Below are 21,567 nucleotides of genomic sequence, written 5' to 3'. Positions count from 1 at the left end.
AAGAGACAACCACAACCTCTATGAGCAGCTATAGATTTAGTTTCCACTAATGCAATTGAAAATACATATAATTAGTGATTTCCCTGTGGAAAAGGTCACTGTGGTCTGGCATACAGCTATCTTAAAAGTTGCAGAAGAGGTTTTCCTTTTATAAAGGCAGAGGAGGTAGGGCTTAGGTATCTCCTAATGGAGCCCAAATCTCAAGGCTACCACAGGTTCAGAGGCTCTCTTGGTCCTCTCATTCCCTGGTGTCAGCCCTGATTTTCTCCCCACAGGGGACCTGATACCATGCTGATCCACTTAGCAGAAAAACGGCTCCTTGAGATGGTGAAGGAGGCAGATACCTGTGTTTGCTTACTTGGGGCAAGAAAACTGACTCAGTTGGGACAAAAAAGAACTCTGAAATCTCTCAGCAGGGGTGGGATCTTAGGCAAGAGTTCCACAAGCTTATGAAGAAAGGATTTGTGGTTATCAGCTTGTCCAACCCCCTGGTCAGAGCAGGGCCAACTTCAAAGCTACATGGGGATGGGTCAGCTGCGATTGGAACATGGCCATGGATGGAGATTAAACCATCTCTCCGCTGTTGGTTGCAGCACTCTCTCTGTGCAAAGTATTTTCCATTTGTCTACTCAGCATTTTCTCTTCCACAAGCTGTAGCCATTGCCTCTTGTGCTTTTCCTATGTACCTCTGAAACAGACATTTGTTTTGTCTTCTTTGTAACCCTTCATTAGAAAGTAGGATCCCATCTTCCTTCAGCCTGCTCTCCAGGACCTTAATAATTCCTAGAACTAATGTTCCTAGACATTAGTTATTTTATCCGAGTATTCTCTCTGCCTTGTAGCAGGGCGCAACTGGTCATGCATTTAGAACTCTTGCCAGCATTCTTCTCTTCAGATGAGTTTACAGCAGAGAGCTGAGGAACTGTTAGGTACAGAGATTTATTAAAGAAGGACCTGACTCCAGCTCTAACCACTGGCAAGTCTGGCTCATCAGAAACCAGAGAATGATAAAAAAGCAACCCATGGAATTTAGGTTAGGTTATCATGGTCAAAAGAAAGATCTTCTGGTTGTATTTAAAAAAAAAAATTCAGACAGCTAGAAATAGTAGAATATGAGAAACAACTATGCCTGCAAGTAGGAACAGTTCTTAAAAGCCTGGTGCAGCTGGAGCTTATTAACAATTTCATTTGTTATCCTGATAATTTTGTGTTGCTGCTTTTTATCCCTTTGTCAAATTCTGATTACTCCAAAATGGACTGGTTGAAAAATTCCCACCAAAATTTTTCCTTGATAAAGCTTTGAAATTGAAACTGTACAAAAATACATTCAGCAAAAATGCTTTCCTCAACTTTTTATTTGACTTTTTACTGAAACACTTTTGACAGTTCTTCAGAGTTCAGTCAAAAAAGTTCAGTCTTTGGGACTTTCTTCAGTTCTTGCTTCAGAATCCTCTTTCATTTCATAGATCTAGTGCTGAGCTCTGTTAATATATTAGAGGGGTATGTTTGGTCTGATATTAGAGCTGAATTAAATGCCTTTGAGAAATGAAGGAGGAAAAAGCACCAAACCTGTCATTTCTGTGAAAAACTAGCATGCATGAAATGTTGAAATTATTGATAATTTTTCTTAGAAAGAGAAATAAAACTATATTTTGACAGAAGACTCTTCTTTTGATTTTTTTTTGGGGGGGTCATGGGGGAGGGCCCAACAATTCATGCAAATTTTTTGCTGGAATGTAGCTAACTTCTGCACAGAAGAGTAGCAGGGTATTTTTCTCCATTCAGCCTTGTATTCTTGAGGCTGGGCATGTATTTCCTAATTTGTAGGCAGCCACATCTCCTATTGCTTTTCTGTCTGTTGTTCCTTTTGTCTTCCCTGACGAAAACATGAATTTACATCAAGTTTTTCAACCCGTATTCCCCTCCATGGTCGTAACTGATGATGTGCATGGAAGTGGTGCCTAACCAGTGAAAGTGCCTGTAGAATGTGAATGCACCATTAGTGAGAGTGAAACAAATCCTAAGACTCCGGTTTGCTGGACTAGATGAGTGAGAAATATTCTGGAAGGGTGTTTTCTGATGTAGAAATCAGAAAGTACTGATTCACCTATAATTTTTAAATCAGCATCTTACATCTCCTAAAGAATTATGAGAATCAATAACCCTGGTCAATATAATGGAAGGAGATTCTAATATACACCCAATTAAATTAGTGTAACAGGGTTAACTGTGACTTAAAGACAGTCTGAAGCAATCAAATATAGAGGAAGAATTAATTCTGTGCAATTACAAAATACATAAGATTGCAGCATTCCTAATATTAAAATTTTAGAATATTATATAATACTAGAATTAGAATATATATTATATTAGAATATTATATATTACAATAAATAGTCATTGCATACTGCAGTGTGTATCACTGCTGCTCTTTATGTCTTGAACTTCATCTGTCTGCCTTCAATGTTTTATGTAATCTTCACCCTGAACATTTTTCTAATTCTTTATAAAAAATCCTAAAATCAAGAACTCCCTCTTGTTCTGGCTTTTAATTTCCAGTGGAATCTGGATATGTTTTCCACTTTAAAACATCAAGATGGGAGACAGCTATTGTATTTTAGCACATTGTTTACCTGAAAAAAACCTTACCCTAGATTGTAAGGAACAAATAAACTAAATTCAAAGCCAATGCATGAAGATTAGTAATCAGGATAAACTGAGTAATACCAGCTTTAAGTTATTCCTAGGCAGGAGCCTGCAAACTTCAGCCTGCAAAAGGTGTATTTGTAAAAAGCGTAATTTGAAAGAGAACAAGACTAGATTCAGTGGAAACTATTAATAAATTCTAATCATGAGCAAAATAACAAATAAAAATAATAAATAAAAATGGTTCCAGCCAATTTAACACAGATTTAGAAAAAGCAAAAAAAAAAAACAACTGGAAATTTTGGTTTTGCTCAAACAGGATGATAGTTGTAGAACTATTGTTGACATGTGCTTCTCTAGCTTTCTTCTCAGTTATTTTGTTTTGCAATAAAATTTACATAATCACTACTGTAACTACTACTCAAATATCCAATTAAAAAAAGTTTTCTGGTTTATAATGAGCATCAACCCTTCAGAATGCAGTAATCTGCATAGTTATTATAAACACACTATCAGTAACTAAACTGCATGCCCCTGTCTTTCAGAAAGTATAAACTCCCTTACTTTGACTGGCTCCTATTTTTAGTCTATTCATGAAGTTCTCCTGTAATAACAAGGCTGCATTGACTTCATTTAGCTGTGGGGTTTTTTCGAGCAAAGCAGAAAAATAAATTATTTCATAGGAGCAAAGAAGTGGGCTTGTTGTGTCAGTCACTGAATGCAGTATCTTGCCACTGCACACCATATGCATTCCCCTTTCACTGCAATATGTAAAAAGCAATTAGGTTTTTTGTTGGTTTTTTTTTTTCCTCACAAATGCTCAGAAGGCTATTCCAGAACCTGACTGTTTTACTGAGTAAGAATTATCTTATGTTTATGTTTTGTATTGTAATTGTAAATTCTGAGCATAAAGCAGTCATGGTTATCGCTGCTTTTGTGGTGTTTGCTGTCCAGCTATCCCAAACAGATCATTTGGTGTCCTTCATAAAACTGCAAAGGAGGCAAGGAACTTCCTCTGAAGCAAAGAAAATTAGGTTTTTACAGAGTCTGGAAAGGAGAAATTTTGCAGTATCTCATCTTTTGTTTCCAATGTTTGCCTGGTATTCCTTTCCATGGAAATCTGCAGTGCTTCTGTCTCCAAAAGAACTCTATCTCTGTATTTACTGTGAAACTCAGAGGTCAGGGTTAGCTCTTGATTCAATTTTGAAAAAGTGTACATTAATTATGCTAGACAAAGTACTTTCTGGCTTTCATCTACAGAAGAAAGATCTTTCTTTTGAGGAAGATGAGAGAAGTGAGGAAATGGAATGAGGAAAATGAAATCAGTATGGTGAAAAGACAACACAGAGAAACAGATTAAGGGGGGATTTTCCGTACTAGTTCAAACAATTTTCTACTTTGCTGACAGTCCTTACTTATTTTTACTTTACCTCACTTTAGATTTGAATTTCTCATTTTGCTGTTCATAAATGCTTTCTATTGGCTGTACACAAGTCCTGCCCAAGTCCATCAAGGAGCATTATAGTTACTGGGTTTGTGCTTCAGAAATAAATTCTTACTTACTGGATCAAAGTTTCTTATAATCAGTGTTTACTACAAAAAACAGTTTCAGTTTACTTTTTTTTAATATATTTTCCACAATTTTCTACTGAAATTAAGATATGTGATATAACATATATAATGAATATAACCTAAGGAAAAGCTTAGGTATGGAGCATTTAATTTCTGGAGGTCTCTTGCAACAAGTACAGTGGGTTTAAGTCACTTCTGAGACAGCTTATGGAGTGGCCCCCATTTGCAAGAAAAAAGAAACAACTCCATGGGTACTTGGTGACACTCTTCTGAAGCACCTCTGCTGGATTCTGTTTCCTATGAAAATTTTATTTTTGTTTATTAAATGAGCTTTTGCTGGTCTACTGAATACTTCAGCAACAACAGCCATAGGTTGCATTTGCAGCCTATAACAATACCAGAAATAAAAATGTTAAAGGAAAAGCTCCTTATTGACAAATAGCAACAATTTTAGGGCTTCATAATTTGTGGATACATGTTCTTCAGTTTGTAAGTGTCTGATTCACAGAATCACAGCACAGTCGTGGTTGGAAAGAACCTCTAAGACCACTGCATCCAATTGTTAACATTCCACCCCCCAAGAACTCTTCCTCTCCCCCCCCCCCCCCCCAAAGAAAAAGGAAATAATTATATATATACCTATATATATATGTGTGTGTGTGTATACATGTATATACATATATATATATACATATATATGTCACCATGCCCACTAGAGCATGCCCTGAAGTTCCTCATTTAGAGTTTTTAAATACCTCCAGGGATGGTGATCCCACCACCTCCCTGGGCAGCCTGTTCCAGTGCCTGGCTACTCTGTCAGAAAAGAATTCTTCCTAATATCTAGTCTAAATACTGATTCTCTATAACTAGAAACCAATAGAATCAAGATGTCAAGTAACTTGAAAAACTGCTCTAATTTTATCTATCTACATCATTACTCAGTAAGAGATTTATTTTCTGTGGTGTGAGTTTCAAAGTTTCTGTTTATTGTACTTGATGTGACTGAAAGTTATAGAATGTTATAAAAATGAAGTTCATTTGGGTAATAAAGAAGTTAAGATCATATCTTTTAATTGACTATGCTTCCATGTTTTGATATAAAAGATCTCAGGAAAAAAAAAGTCTTAAAGAAGTATTTGTAAAGTTTTGTTGAGTCATTAATTTTAATTCTTCCTGTATATAAGATAAAAAAGAGATGAGATAAACAAAAGTATCTCAGCTTTTACGTTGATCAAAAACATATCAGCCTGGCAGGTACAGGAAAAGCAACTGATACCAATGATTAATCTGTTCTCACCACTCCTGTAAGAGAGGCTCATGAAGACTCTCCATCCTAAGGAAATAAATATCAAAGGCCACAAATCCCTGTAAAATTCCTCAGATATGTTCCTTGTGTAAAGATAAATCACAAGAGAACAGCACTAGAACAGAAGGCTTTGGTAGGAAATCTTTTATATAAAAAGGATGTTGCTTGCAAATGCATATCTGTCTTTTCCCTGCTGAAGGATGTTCCTTGCTCTATCAATTTCTCTGCATTTTTCACTCAGCACCTTCCCTTGAAGCAAGGAAGCAGGCTCCATCCAACCTGGCCCTGAACACTTCCAGGGAGGGGGCAGCCACAACTTCCCTGAGCAACCTGTGCCAGTGTCTCACCACCCTTATAGGAAATAATTTCTTCCCAATATCTCATCTAAATCTCCACTCATACAGTTCAATGACATTCCCACTTGTCCCATCACTATACACCCTTGTATATACCCTTCCTTTGTAGCTCCCAAAGTCTTAATTTCTTTTGGGTTTTTTTTTCTATGTATGAAAAGGAGGTCCAAAGGAGGGCAACCCGGCTGGTGAAGGGACTCGAGCACAGATCCTATGAGGAGAGGCTGAGAGAGCTGGGGCTGTTCAGCCTGAAGAAGAGGAGGCTCAGGGGAGACCTCATCGCTCTCTACAACTCCCTGAAAGGAGGTTGTAGCCAGGTGGGGGTTGGTCTCTTTTCCCAGACGACTTTCAACAAGACAAGAAGACACAGTCTTAAGTTGTGCCAGGGGAGATTTAGGTTAGATATTAGAAAGAATTTCTTTCTGGAGAGGGTGATCAGACATTGGAATGGGCTGCCCGGTGAAGTGGTGGATTCTCCATCCCTGGAGACATTTAAAAAGAGACTGGATGTGGCACTCAGTGCCATGGTCTGGTAACTGCAGCGGTAGTGGATCAAGGGTTGGACTTGATGATCTCTGAGGTCCCTTCCAACCCGGCTAATTCTATGATTCTATGATTCTATGAATTTTCCAAGTAGATAATGGCTTAGAAGACTGCAATAAATGCTCTTGATAACTTGGTGACTACTTAAAGGACTAGATGGCTGCAATAGTAGAGTAATGGCAATATTCTGTTTTGAAATGGGGAAAAGAGAAACCCATCTATGCCAATGCCCATTCAGAACCAGAATGCCAGTTTCTGAGTCCTTGCTCATTTAGGCTTAGGAGTCACTTCAGCTAGGAGCTATATCACACCTACCATGTAATACTGGTGATGAACACCATCTATGCATGTTATCTCAATATGCTAATTAGCTTTTTTGTTCCACCTCCAGCTCTTATTTTAGGTGGATATATGCCAGATTTAGACTTCAATAAAAATTTGAAATGGAAATGTAATTATTTGCACTCCAATGATTTATCAGGCAGTCAGGTCACATAAACAATCTGTTTCCTGGGAACTGAATTCCTGTTGTGAATAATACCAAATCTGAATATAGAATTTAATTTCCATAAAGAGCTGTAGTTTCTGGCTATATAGAGCAGAAAGCTCTATTTTAGAATATTTGAGGACACTATTTTTGTTTGACTGTGTTCATACACAGTGTCTACTAATTGGAATGAAAAGTATTTTTCCAGTGTTAGACTTGCTCTAGTTCTGCCACCTCTAATGAAGTCAGTTGGGATATTCCTGAAAGACAGAAAGCCCATTAAGCTTCAATCTTCAGTCAGGAGAAAAAAATTCAAAGAAATTGTCATATGATTTGCTTTTTGCGTTGTTTGTTTGGTTTTGGGGTTTTTGTTTGTTTGCTTGTTTAGGGGTTCTTCAAGTAAACAGATAAACCAGTTTTTAATACTTCACAATTTCTTATCCATTTTCTAGTGAGGCCAATGCTTACTTCTTACAATTCTGATTAGTTTACTGGGACTCCTCTGTAATACTGAAGTAATCCTTAAATGCCATGTTCTGTTTACCTCCAGCAGTTAACAGATGACATGTCCTGCCCTTTACCAGTAGTTTATACACAAAGCTATTTAAAAAAAAAAACCAAAACAATGCCTGAATAGAATAAACTAATCTGTTGCTTTTCCATGTCCAGCCCAATGAGGCAGTGAGCCTGGACATCTAGTTCATTAGGAGTAGAAGGTGCAGCTCTCTGGCTCAAGCTCCATAATAAATAAGCTATACTTTCAGGTTTTTATTTTGGCAGTTCATGCAAAATGTATGAGTATTGCACTCTTGAAGACACCTGAATGCCAAAGATAACAGCTCTGATAGAGAAGCAAAGATTTATGCCCATTGATCTCTCAATTAATTAATTTTTTTTAAAAAAAGAATTTTTTCGCCCCACAGGATCTCACTGAAAACTTTTGACTGAAATTTGTTGTTGATGGTTGGCCTTACAGTGAATAGCCTTGTGCTGTGAGTCTGGGTTGGAGGATCTGGGTTCACTTCTTTACCTGGTTTATGCTTTCCCTCATCTTTTCAAGCTGTTTCACCTTGCAGAGAATATTCAACTACTCATCTAGGGAAAAGGAGCATATTAACCAATGTCTTGATGCACTTTTTATCAGGCATTGAGCTGGGATGTGGTATAGAACCACAGAATCATTTTAGTTGGAAAAGACCTTTAACATCATCAAGTCTAACTGCAAATCTAGCACTGCCAAGTCTATCACTAAACCATGTCCCTAGGCACCACACCTACACAGCTTTTAAATACCTCCAAGGTTGGTGACTCAAACACTTCCCTGGGCAGCCTGTTCCAGTCCCTGACATCCCTTTAAGTGAAGAAATGTCTCCTAATATCCAATCTAAACTTCCACTGGTGCAGCTTGAGGCCTTGTTCTCTTAACTTACCACTTGTTACTTGGGAGAAGAGACCAACTCGATCCAACCTCCTTTCAGATAGTTGTAGAGTGTCATAGGGTGTCCCCTCAGGCTCCTTTTCTCCAGTCTAAACAACCCCAGTTCCCTCAAACACCCCTCACAAGACTTGTGCTCTAGACCCTTCACCACCTTTGTTGCCCTTCTTTGGACACACTCCAGCATCTCAATCTCTTTCTTGTGAAGGGACCAAAGTGCAGCCTCAGCCCTGCTCAGTACAAGGGGACAATCACTTCCCTGGTGCTGCTGGCCACACTATTCCTGATAGAGGACATGTGGCCTTCTTGGCTGCCTGGGCACACTGCTGGCTTATGTTCAGCCATATGTTGACCAACACTCCAAGGTCTATTTCCCATGGGCAGCTTGGGTTTCTGTGACCCAAGTGCAGGATCCATCACTTGTCCTCACTGAATCTCATACAGCTGTCCTCAGCCCATTGATCCATCCTGTCCAGATATCTCTGTAGAGCCCTCCTACCCTCAAGCAGATCACCACTCCTCAACATGTGAACATATGAGGTGCTATGACCATAACCAATTGAATGCCAAGCAGATCATCCACGTAGCCTGCCCCTCACCATGGCTACAGGCCCTGTCTGATGGACAGAGGGAGAAACCAAGCTTCTCCTGAGAAACCTCTCCTCCCTCTGCCCCCTCACTGTGCTAGGGGGCAACACCTCCTCTTTGCTGCCTCTGTGAGTGCTGTTATTGTTCAAAATGCTTGAAATGGAAGTGAAATCTTGTTCTTGGTCAGATGTTTCAGCCCATATTTCTGTGTCTTCTCTTGTTACTGTCAATCAGAAATATATTCTGTGGTTTACGTTGGCCAGTTACATTTTGGGACCAAGTAGCTGGAACACACAGGGTGGTTTTATAATCATAAAAGGACTGGGGTTCAGCTTCAGGGAACACAGGGAAAGATATCACAGCCCATTTTAGTATTTTCAAATTATCCTGAAATCTGCATTTAACAAGAACATAAATATGACTCCTCTGTATGTCTCCAGATGCCTTTTGCTTACCTAATTTAAAGGTAGTAATGAATATAGTTTGGGTCATTAGCATCTTCCACTAACATGTATTCTATTTTGAAAATTTGGATTATTTTTTTCAAAATCAGCTTATTCTCAAATGCTGATATGCTGATAATATCCACATTTGGCAGGGGACATAGAACCCTCTCTTGGTGTGACAATATGAAGAATATTCTTTGTGTCATTTGCAAAGACAGTTTTGGTTATAGGTAATACTGTAATATTGTAAAGAAAAATTATACTGTAACAATGTAAACAAAATTTTACAATTTTAACTTACCTTCTTTGTTTTGTCCATTGCCTTCAGTATGGTTATGTTTAAGTCTTCCAAGACAGATAGCACGTTTTCATACTCTCCTAAGTGCTGGGAAAAATACTCTGAAAGAGATCAGAAAAACTTGTCACCTATTCATGAGGTGAAAAATCAGTATTTCATTAAAAAGCAATTTTATCAAGTCTAAATTCAGTTATGTGTTTTTAGCTGCCTAAATATATAAATTGAATGAGAGTTAGAATGAAAGGAGCAATTTTATTTATAAATTCTGAATGATTTAATTAAAATGAATTCCTGGAATATTTAAAATACCAAAATCAGTGTTTCAAAACATTTCCTTTCCATAAATGAGTTGCCAGATTGACTAAAAATTTAAAATAGTTTGAGAGCTGAAGGGGACCTACTTTCAAACTGGCTAGGTTTTCTTTCTAAAGTAGATTTTCAGTCTAAGAAAACTGCTTTACAGTTACTAACAAGGAACAAAGTTTTCACATGCACATACTAAATCTGATTATAGTGATACAAAAATTAATAACATGGATAAAGCACTTGGAAATAGGATCAAGGGGGGAGCTATTGAGAGTCAGGGTCAGCTGAGACCACTTGTTTGTCTCTGAGAAGTGAAGAGACCACGAGTTGGCCAGATAAGCTTCCAGTCCCTGATACATGCAAAATACTTTTAACGAAAAAAACATGGAAATAATGTAAGTTGTAGGATGTTCCTGCATAGCTACTCAAAGCAAAGGACATTTTAACAGAAGGAGCTGATGGAATGTCAGGGACATTTACTCAAAGGGATTATACTGAGGGCAGGAGACAGCTCTGCAAAATCACAATCCAAGTTTCCATTTGGGCACTGTGGCAAATGCAGCAGAGAGAGCCACAGGAAAGAAAATGTGAAAAAAATAGAAGAAATTATGCTAAAGCTAGAGACTGTGTTAGACAAGGCATTCAGACATGAAATCACCTGGAAGATCTTGAAAAACAACATCTAAGTGGCAGACAGAAAGAACAAGACTAGATAGAAGCTTTTTGACATAATAAATAGCAATATTTGGAGGCTTTTAAGAGGGTCAGCATAAGTTTCTCAGGGGAGTCATGAAAGCATAAGGTTTTAGGAGCACTGTGACATAACCTGGTAGTGCTGAGAGGCTGAATTCAATGTTTTAGAATGCCATCATATTGTGAATAAGTATCCTGGATGAGAAGCTTCATTTCTGAGAACTGACATAACTCAGAAATAGCTGCATAATCACTAGCTTCATAAAGTCAGTACCCATTTCACGAAGAAAAACACCCTAGTGGCACCTTATGAAAGATTTATAAGGATATTTAATCAAAACAGAGGGTACACAGAACCTGAGGTGTCTGCTGGGTTCAGGTGCTGCGCGATCTTTAAACCTCCAGTGCAATATCAACAGCAATAAATCTCTTGTGGAACAACCCCCCCTATACCTGTTGGCCAGTTTTAGATAATTTTGACCAGATTCTCAACCAGTCTAACTCACTTCAGCTGAGTCTCTTGTCACATGTTTATAAGCCACAGAAGGTGCCTCTCAGTTCTTTACCATGGGTAGAGACCCTCTGGGAGTGAATGAATAAATGAGCTGGCATTCAATTTGACAGAGTTTTCAGCTTTTATAAATCTTCATCATTGGTGGCCATTGGAAAATTTATCAGGCTATAGTTTGCTTACATCGTTCCCTTATAAACAGGCTGGTTTTGACACGTATAACTGATTTTTTTACATTTCGTGGGAGGACTTGTAGAATTTTTCTGTGAATTGCTTTCTGTTGCAAGCACCCCTCCTAAATCAGGTGCTGGAAGATCAGCTGGAGAGCAAGCAGGGTTCTGGGGAAATGACTCACAGCCCAGAATGTGGCACGACAAGGTATAACTGAGCCACATTCTAGGCCTTGCAGGAGTTCATTGTGATGAAGACTGATAGAATTTATCAAATTGCTGTTCTCACTGGCTCAAGTTGGAGAAAAGCAATGAGCATTCCTCCAGTGGGGTGCTAATATGACAGTCTCTTTCAAAATTTCCACAGCACTTATACTTCTGAAAGTGATGAACTAATTAGAAAAAATATCATTAAATGGAAATAAGATTAGGTGTCTGTTTGTCTTTCTCTATTTATCTGTCTACTACCTATCAATTTATCTATCAATTTATCTATCTATTCATCTTTATATAAGAACAGTTCTTGAAGCTCAGAGGATGTGAAGTATTGATTAGGTAAAATAGTTTCAATGTAGCTTCTGCATGTAATGGATGATACTCTGAAAGATTATAAGGTATCTGCATTCTCTCAGGAGCTCTTTCAATGGATATTATTTTTTGTTTGAGCCAGAGATTAAACAGAAAAAAAGTCATATCACATGGCATGTTCACTTGCATAGGGCTGCTGCAGGCACAGATTATCTCCTTGATGAAAAAAGGAACTTACTGCAGAGCTCCTCTGTGTCGAGATTGCTGGAAAGATAAGAAGATAAAAGGTTAGTTAGCTTAGTAATATTTCTTGTGGGATTGGCAAATAGAAGGACTCAATATTAGCCTGATTGGGCTATGAAGCCTCCCTGTCTGGGCTGTAGGAGATGTGAGAATCTGCCCCTGTTCTGCTGCTTAGAGGAGGCTTCTTCTAAGCTGAGGGCTGCAGCTGACTGCAGGTACACCCCTCCTTCCTGATAATGTCCCCACCTTCCTACTCACTGACAGAGCCCTTTGAAGTTCCTTCACCCAGCCTTTGGGCATCGTGGGGCAGTCACTGTTCCTCAGGCTTTACACACTTGGTCCTAGTGCTGGCAGAAATCCATCTGAATACTATAAATTGGTTTTTACCACACCTTTCTGCCTGCACTTCTCTTCTGTGGCTCTCATGCTCTCTCATGCATAACTCAGAGAGCTCAACCCTCCGTGCTAAATGAGGGGAAAACCCAACAGATTTCTCCTCTTTGCAGTCTTCACTGGGCAGGAGTGCTCCACAGGAGAGACAATACAGCAGGAGGATAAAACCAGCACACAGAGGTTCTAGGTCATAGTTCTAGTTCATACTCTTTTAGCAATACAAAACTGTTTCACCAGTATTAACTCCAGCAAAATTGCAGCTGCAATCCCATATTTCCATATAAGTATATAACTGCAGGCAAGTAAACCATACAATTCAAAACTGTTCATTTCAAACAAAATTCATCTTGATCAGTTCTTGGGCAATAGCTTCTCTCCGAGGCTTTAATAGTAAAAGAAAAGCCATTTTACCTACAGCTAAATTGTGAAAGTTAGCATATTGACTTGCTTCTAAGGAGGAGAAGAAACTGATTATTAAAGAAACTTAAAGGCATGAATGTCCTTTTTGAATCTTGCTGAGGGGTGAATATTGAATGGATGATTGCATGCAGGATTTTTTCACTTATCTTTTTAATGGGCTTTTTTTCTTGACCCTTTAATAAAATGATAACACAGTGTTATCTTAAAGTCACTTTCGCCAGTGCTGACTTCCATACACCTAGATTCCATTTCATGAGAGAGAGAAACAGACAGAAATTGCTGATCCTGGGCTGTCACCAACTTGCACACCGAGGATTATAAACACTTCTGAACTGATGGTGGATAACTGATGGGTAACTGATGGGTAACTGATGGGTAACTGATGATGGAAATGAGATTCTCCCACAACTTTTATATTAACTAAAGGTGACCTGGTCTGCATTGGAAAAGGCCAAACTGGATGGCTGCAAGTGGGTCTCACATCTGATTTTTTAAATGACCTTGGTGCCAAGTATAATGAAACTCATAGTAAGAACCGGTTCTGAAGAGGGGAGACTTCCCTCTTAGGTCAAAACATGCTCATTCCTTGCATGCAAACTGAAACTCTGAAAGCTGGAAAGCTGCCTGAATGAAAAAGCATCTACAGAATATGGTGATGTTAAATGACAGGCATTTGCTATTATGATGCCTCTCTTTTTGTTCATTGTCTCTGCATTTTTTGCCCCTTCACATCATCTGTCCTAATACCTTCTCTTCATGAAAGACATTTCTGCATTTCTCAATGTATGGCTTGGTAACTGTGTTTAAAACAGCTTTTCACATTGTTAGCTAGGCTGCTTCCTGCTCTCTTTTCAAATTTCATGTATAAATCCATCTTGGTCCTTTTTTTTCCTGCAGTGTCCCCAGCAGCATGGTGAGAGATTTAGTAAGGGAGCGGCTCAGATGGTTTCATTGTTGCTGTCACCAGAACATGGCTATTAATCCTGTTCCCAGAAGCTATGCAGCTGCAAATGGACTAGGAGTAAAAATGGAAAAAATATTGGAGTGCTGAATTAATTTTCAGTTAGAACTGGGCACCTGAATAATGCAATAATTGTCCCAAACTATTCGTGCAGCAGCTTTCAGGAATCATGACATAAAGAGTGTGGATTTCAGTCGAACAAACTTGTAGTATTTCTTTCTCTATTATAAATATCCTCTGAGGCTCCTTTGTTCTCGGCATTCTATTTGAAGGGGATGCTGTTCTAGGCAGGGAAACTATAATTTTGTGTCACTTATTTTTTCCTTCAGAAATAATAACAGGCTTCTTCAAACATGGTCGTGAACAAGCCTAGAAAATCTTTTCCTACATACAAAAAATTTTGGGCTCCCTGCAGGATGCTGCAGAAGTAATTAAAGATATTTGGAATGTATTTAATAGTTCAGGAGTGAGGCAAACATCAAAGGGCTGTTTCTGTAACTCAGGACAAAATTTTATAATGGGGACCTGTTCATCATTTCAGTGGGTACGTATGCCAAGGATGCTTCTTCTTAGACCTATAAGCTGGCAACATTGAGCATTTTGTATGCATTATTTGCTGGATGACTCACATCCAGGCACTAACACTTAGCTCCTGATAAGCACAAGAAGAGCAGGGTGCAGCCAAATGCATTTACATCACTTTAGCACTATTATTTTTTTATCTTCCGCTCCCAGTTTGTATCTGACTACTAAATGCAGTTATTTCACGTGCCCAACTTTATGTCTGCAATGCTCTTTACCTAATAACATGAGCAATTTTTAAAGGACTATTACAAATATTCCACTGAGCAGTCCTGATCACTGTGAAGTTGATCAGAACCTGTTGCCCCGTGACAGAAATGTACACAAATTCACTTGAATGAACTATGGGAAAAATGCCTATTTGTGGCACCTCTGGAAGTGGCCCAAAATGTAGGAGTGCAAGGCAGATGTTGTTCTGATCATGCTCCTTTTCTGCCCACCACAGTCAACTGGGGACTGGCTCCAGCCAGGAAGGAGGGAAGGTTAAAGCTATTCCATCCCATCTCCTGGTGCAGATCCACTGATCCGTAGACACCTGCACTGACCTGACATGTAACATTCTCTGGCTTTAGGCAAAGCTACCAGCAGAAAGTCTGTGTATATCCTCTGGACCACAAGAAAAGGCATTGACACCTCTTCAGCACAGAAATTACATATAAAGTATGGACTCTTGCATCTAAAGCAGTTATTTTATTGAATAAGCTGATACTACATAAAGGAATTCATGAGCTAGCTTAATTTAGGAAATTCATTTTCATGACTATCATAGCTGGAGAAGGATAGCACTTTCTTGTTCAGCTCTTCATCTTCAGATATGAGAAGGTTTTATTTCAGAGGCTTGAACCAACTCTTTTTTTGGGACCTACTTGCATGTCTCTTTGCTATATTTGGTTTTAGGAAGGAAATTTTGAAGCTGGCATCTCCTATTGTTAAGTAGCAGCATATAATTTCTGACTGAAAGAAATTAAGTATTACTCAGAATGTGCAAGGGTAACTGAGTAGTCATCCATGGACAATCTCTGCCAAAAAGCTGTAAGTTCTCTGCAACAAGGAAGCTTGTGTAGCATCCCCTGTCATGTCAGCAAAAATCAGATAAGTGCTCCAACCCTACAGAGGCTTTTGTGCAAAGAAGTCGCAGAATCACAGGATGTTTGGGGTTGGAAGGGACCTCTGGAGACCATATAGTCCAACCCCTGGCAGAGCATCTTCCCCTAGAGCAGGTCACACAGTGTGGCATCCAGGTGGGTTTTGAATGTCTCTGGAGATGGAGACTCCAGCACCTCTCTGGGCAGCCTGTTCCAGTTCTCTGTTACAGTAAAAATTTTCTTCCTTATGTTTCAGTTGAATCTTCTGCATTCCAGTTTGTGCACGTCCATTTTATGAATATTCTGCTTCACTGCTTCCTTACAACAGCAAACACCTTTTCCCTGAGGTTTGTTCAATGTTTCTTATTAGTAGAGGCAGAACTGCCTTTTGCCATCAGTGGGGTGAGGTGTTGGGACAAGCCCAGGCATTGGCCTCTTGCCACAGAAAAGGGAGGGGAGGAAGAAGGGATAAAAGTATGGCAGAGCTCTGGAGGCTGGTGCCTGGGGAGTCCTGAGAATACTCTTGCTCTTCGACCCCAGGGCTACAAGGACTCTGCACTCTCTGGACCTGCAGACTCTGCAGCCATCAGGGTTTCTGGGCAGAGAGCTCACAGCTGTTCCAACATCCCAGTAGCTGCCCAGTTTGTTTATCCTTAGCTCCATGCCAAGGGATAACTTCAGAATTGTCACTTACTGCATGTGGCAGCACTAGAGGAAAGAATAGTTTGGTTTTTTTGTTTTGTTTGTTTTGTTTTTTCCTAAAATAAAATAATAAAATTTCCCTAAAATAAAATAATCTGAAATAAAAAAACCCAAAACTCGTCTTTTGCATTAGGCCATGATTCACAGGTATGTAATGAGTACATAACTGGCTAGCCACACTAACCATCCCACCTTTAATAGTCTTTGTGTTGCTAAAAGAATCTTAATAATACTATCAAAAGCTGTGATGCATGCTAAAATCTATGGAGAACTGTACAAGGGCTGCAGAGCTAGGGATTTCTCATCTGAGTGAATCACACCAGCCTGAATGAGGAGATGAGAGGCAACATCATGGTGTATGTTTTGCCACAAGGAGCAAATTTCAGAGTTTCCACCCCACAGAAGATTATAATGTTTCAACTTCTCTTTTTGTCCCCAAATATTCCTGTCTTAAAAAAATTAGATTAAATTATGTGTTGTTACACAAAATAAAATGTTTATTTTGATTTATTAAACTCCCTGGAAAGGCAGATGTTAACAGAGATGCCAAAACTGCTGTGGTTCTCTGAAAAACTCAGCTTATGGAAGCCCCCAAACTACACCTGACATTAAGCAATGAGTTCACTGCTAAGAAGCCAATGTTATTTTCTGAAGAACTGAACTGAAACGTTCAAGGTCAGCTCCATTTAGGTCAATGCAACTGAAACTACTCATTACCATTTAATTTTCCCAGTGTGAGCTACTCTCATTTATTCTGCAGAAAGCTGGATTTCCCATTAAAAATAACCATTCGCATGGAAAATTCCCAAGCAACTCTATTTGCAGCTTGTGTGTCTGACCAGAGGATCTGTTAGCACCAGGACCACGTAACTCATTCTTGGTGAAGTTAGTTTTCTTCAGTCATAAAATATTAAACTGTATAATCACCTCATTCTGAACACTACCTTGCCTTTTCATCTGAACTTCATTTCCAATGTCATGGCTTTATCTACTGTGTTGAAAATGAGAAAAGTCTAAGGCTCACTTGGAATTAAATCTAGCAAGGGATATCAAGGGCAGCAAGAGCTTCTTCAATCAGTAGCAAAAAGAATACTAAAGAAAATGAGAGCCCACTGCTGAATGAGGTGGGTGCCCTGGTGACAGATGATGGAGAGAAGATGGAGTTATTGAATCCCTTCTTTGCTTCAGTCTTTATTGCTAGGGCCTGCCCTCAGGAATCCCAGACCCTGGAAGCAAGAGAGAAAGTCTGAAGACTTTTCTTTGGTCAAGGAGGATTAGGTTAGAGATACTTTAGGCAAAATAGTCACCCACAAATCCACCCCATCCAATGGGATGCACCCACAAGTGCTGTGGGACCTGGCAGATGACATCACGAGACCACACTCCATCCTCTTTGAAAGGTCCTGGAGGAAGGCAAGGTGCCTGAGGGCTGGAGGAAAGCCACTATCATCCCAATCTTCAAAAAGGGCAAGAAGGAGGACCCAGGAAACTACAGACCAATCAGCCTCTCCTTCACCCCTGACAGGATGATAGAACATTTCATCCTGGATGTCATGTCTAAGCATGTGAAGGCAAAAGAAGGTTATCAGGAGTAGTCAACATAAATTCACTTAAAGGAAAATCATGCTTGGCCAATCTGATAACCTTCTATGATGGTGTGACTGGCTGGGTAGATGAGGGGAGAGCAGTGGATGTCATCTACCTTAACTATGAGGACAGGCTAAAGAAGCTGGGGTTGTTCAGCCTGAAGAAGAGGAGGCTCCGAGGTGACCTTAGAGCAACCTTCCAATATCAGCAGGGGGCCTACAAGAAAGCTGGGGTAGGGATTTTTACATGGGTGTGTCGTGAGAGGACAAGGGGATATGGTTTCAGACTTGAAGAGGGGAGATTTACATTACACATTAGGAAGAAATTCTTTCCTGTGAGGGTGGTGAGACACAGGAACAAGTTGCCTAAGGACGTTGTGGCTGCCCCCTCTCTGGAATGCTCAAGGCCGGGTTGGACGAGCAACCTGGTCTGCAGGGAGGTGTCCCTGCCCATGCAGGGGTGTTTGAACTAGGTGATCTTTAAGGTCCCTTCCAACCCAAAACATTCTATGATTCTATGACTTCAGCAAGACTTTTGACACTGTTTCCCATAAGGTAGGCTTAGGAAGTGTGAGTTAGGTAAGTGCACAGGGAGCTGGGTTGAGAACTGGCTGAGTGGCAGAGTTTAGAGGGTTGTGATCAGCAGCTCTGAGCTGATGGTCTGAGTTGGAGGTCTGATGATGATCCCAAACTGGGAGGAGTGGCTGATACACCAGAGAGCTACACTGCCATTCAGTGGGACCTGGAGTGTTTGGGTAACTACAAAGGCAAGTAAATGAACAAACAGAATTATCATGGTTGGAAAACATTTCTAAGATCATGATGTCCAACCCAGAAAAAAAAATTTAAAATCAATGTCCCACTAGAGCATGTCCTGAAATGCCTCATCTCCACAGCTTACATCTCTTAAATAGCAGCAAATACACCTTTCTGATGTCAGTGCTGCACCTTTCACCCCAAATTCTCATTTAATATAAAAGATATGTTTTTTAAAAATCATCAAAAAACAATGTTTCTCAACATTGTTCTCAATTGTTTCTCCACAATGAAACTCCCTTTCACCTACAATTCACCTAATTAAAAAGCTTATCTGTATTTCATGCTGTTTTAATAAATTCTATTTTTTCCCCTCATTGTACTTAGAAGTTCATTCATTTTTTTTCTGTGTACTTTTATTGAACAGCGATAAATCATCAACAGCATGAGACTAAAGTAGGCCTTCCAACTACAACAAAAGCAACCATCTAAGGCACAGATAATAACTAACTATCCTTACTACTTAACTTAGGTTTTGCCATTTTGATCTTTACAACCAGAATCTTGAGGGAGGCACTGTGGTCCCATGTAAGATGCATTTCATTTCATTTCATTTCAGTTTCAGTGCCCAGCACTGCAGTCAGATGGGTTCCCACTATTACAAGGATAACACCAACCAACCTCTTGCTCTCAGGCATGAAATTGGCATCCTTTGGGATTTTGAAATTAGGGCAGGTGATCTCAAGATTTCTCATTTAATCAAAAGGAGCAACTAGAGCTCTGCTACTGAAGACCTGGGGAGATGGATTCACTTTGTCTCAAATGTGACATCCATGTGTGCTGCCTTTCATGCAAAAGCTCCCCCAGTGTATTCAATGGAGCTGGAGACCTTTAAGTAGACCAGCTAGGAAGAACCTGAATAAATAGACATAACACAGGCATCTAGGGTTGTTCTGGATGGTCTAGGATTTCTCCCACCACCCTGTCCCAACTGCTTCTCCTGTGCTATCCTATCTACCTTGGGGTAGGAGCATCTTGAAGGCCTTGTGCCTGGGCAACAGCACCAAAGCCTGGGTGAGCAGGCTGGGTGACTAAAAGGGAACTAAAAGGTATCCTGCCAATACATAATCATGCAGGTGTAGATGTCTCTGCCTTGTGTGCCAAGTCCCATCCCTACATGTGCAGTACATGCAGCCTGACAGACTCTCCCAAATGCCCAGCATAAGCTCAGTGCTGCAGGTTGCCAAGGCTTTCAGGTCCTCACCAGATTCATCTCCAGCCTGTGTATAGCTTATCTTCAACATGTGCCACAGGCAAAGGCTTGATGGGACCTTCCTGCCTTTGGGAGACTGCCTGTGCCCAAGGATATGGAACTTAACATGCCTCCTACTTTCTAACTAAGGTCATGGCTGAAGACTTCATTTCACCAGTGAGAAAAGTGAGAAAAACAAGTCTGATTCCCCACTGACTCACAATACGAGTCAGTAATCAGTGAAGCATTTATCTCACTATCTCTTTGGTAATGCTGCAGACTGAATCCCCTGGAGATCCTCAGCGTATCTCTTAGTTTGTAATTTTTGCCAAATCTGATTATCTTCTGACACCTTCCCCCTGAGGATGCCACTATGCAAAAAAAAATTTACATGAAAGTTATGAGTGAGAGGAGGAAAGGGAGAAGGATAAGAGTAAAAGGTTATTTGCAATGACTTCTAAAACCTATTCATTAAACCATTAACCATGTCAAGGATTCTACTGGAACAGGGGCTCATCACAGATGACATTAAAATTAAGCAGGGGCAGATTTTCCAAAGAAATGAGCTGTAAAAGCATCCACCCCATAAGCCACAAATTTCATACTTATTCTACATAATTCTTGCCAGGTATAAAAAGATCTGTGCTGCTGATACTTCACTTTCAGGACAGTTATTCAGGCAACCAGACGGGTAAACAAAACAATTATATTTTCACAGAACTACCTCCTCTGAAGCTGAACTGTGCTGCAAAACTGTCTTGCATGCAAGTTGTTTAGCATTCAGAAGTCCAGGAAATGCAATCTATTAATTCTTTAGAAAACTCTAACCTTGCAAGTTAGGATTTTCTGAGTTGTGATAATGGGAAGTTTAAATAGTTTATTCAGCCAGCAGTACTACAACCCCCGGGCAGCTGCACTGAACATACCCATACATTCAGTTTAGAAACCAGATGAGAGCTCATGGAAATACTGATACAAACCATGTTGTATGTGATGCTCACATTATTTAAGTGCTTAAAATAACAAATTTACAATAAAAATACAGCTTTTGTTCCCAATTAGATGCAAATATGGGAGGAAGGAGGTCTTCAGACTTGGGTGTGCATGGTGTGTCTTTACTGTTATTTATTGTTTAGAGTGTAACAAAAATATAATGTAGATTTTACAAAATAGGAAGTAAAAAATCACCAGTCTACAGGCAAGCACATTCATAAATTGCAAAAACACATGTCCAAATGATGTACTGAGGAAAGATCCTTAGATAATGAAAATTTTCATTACAAGCAATAATCAGCCCTGGATCAATAACCTATATGTTATGATAGAGAATCATAGAATCATAAAATGAATTGGGTTGGAAGGGACCTTAAAGATCATCCAGTTCCAACCCCCCTGCATGGGCAGGGACACCTCCCACCAGACCAGGTTGCTCAAGGCCCCATCCAACCTGGCCTTGAACACTTCCAGGGAGGGGGAAGCCACAGCTTCCCTGGGCAACCTGTGCCAGTGTCTCAACACCCTCACAGGAAAGAATTTCTTCCTAATGCGTTAGGTAAATCTCCCCTCTTCAAGTTTTAAACCATTTCTCCTTCTCCTCCCACTACACACCCCTTTAAAAAGCCCTACCCCAGCTTTTTTTGTAGGCCCCCTTCAGATATTGGAAGGTTGCTATAAGGTCACCTAGTATCCTCCTCTTTTCCAGGCT

The 21,567-nt window shown here is 39.8% G+C and overlaps 1 protein-coding gene across 1 annotated transcript in view; it reads right to left on the bottom strand.

Moving 5' to 3' along the window:
• The window catches only part of NECAB1 (N-terminal EF-hand calcium binding protein 1), a 56,077-nt gene that overhangs the window by 21,262 nt on the left and 13,248 nt on the right, over positions 1-21,567 (bottom strand). The window contains exons 4-5 of the mRNA XM_071737927.1: positions 12,121-12,146; positions 9,678-9,775 (exon numbers count right to left, since the gene is read on the bottom strand). Coding sequence (XP_071594028.1) covers positions 9,678-9,775; positions 12,121-12,146 — 124 coding nt within the window. The remainder of the gene's footprint in view (positions 1-9,677; positions 9,776-12,120; positions 12,147-21,567) is intronic.

Source organism: Heliangelus exortis, chromosome 2, assembly GCF_036169615.1.
Source record: "Heliangelus exortis chromosome 2, bHelExo1.hap1, whole genome shotgun sequence".
Taxonomy (NCBI): domain Eukaryota; kingdom Metazoa; phylum Chordata; class Aves; order Apodiformes; family Trochilidae; genus Heliangelus; species Heliangelus exortis.
The sequence above is the reverse complement of the archived record's forward strand: the minus strand, read 5'-3'. Positions and strand labels throughout refer to the sequence as shown.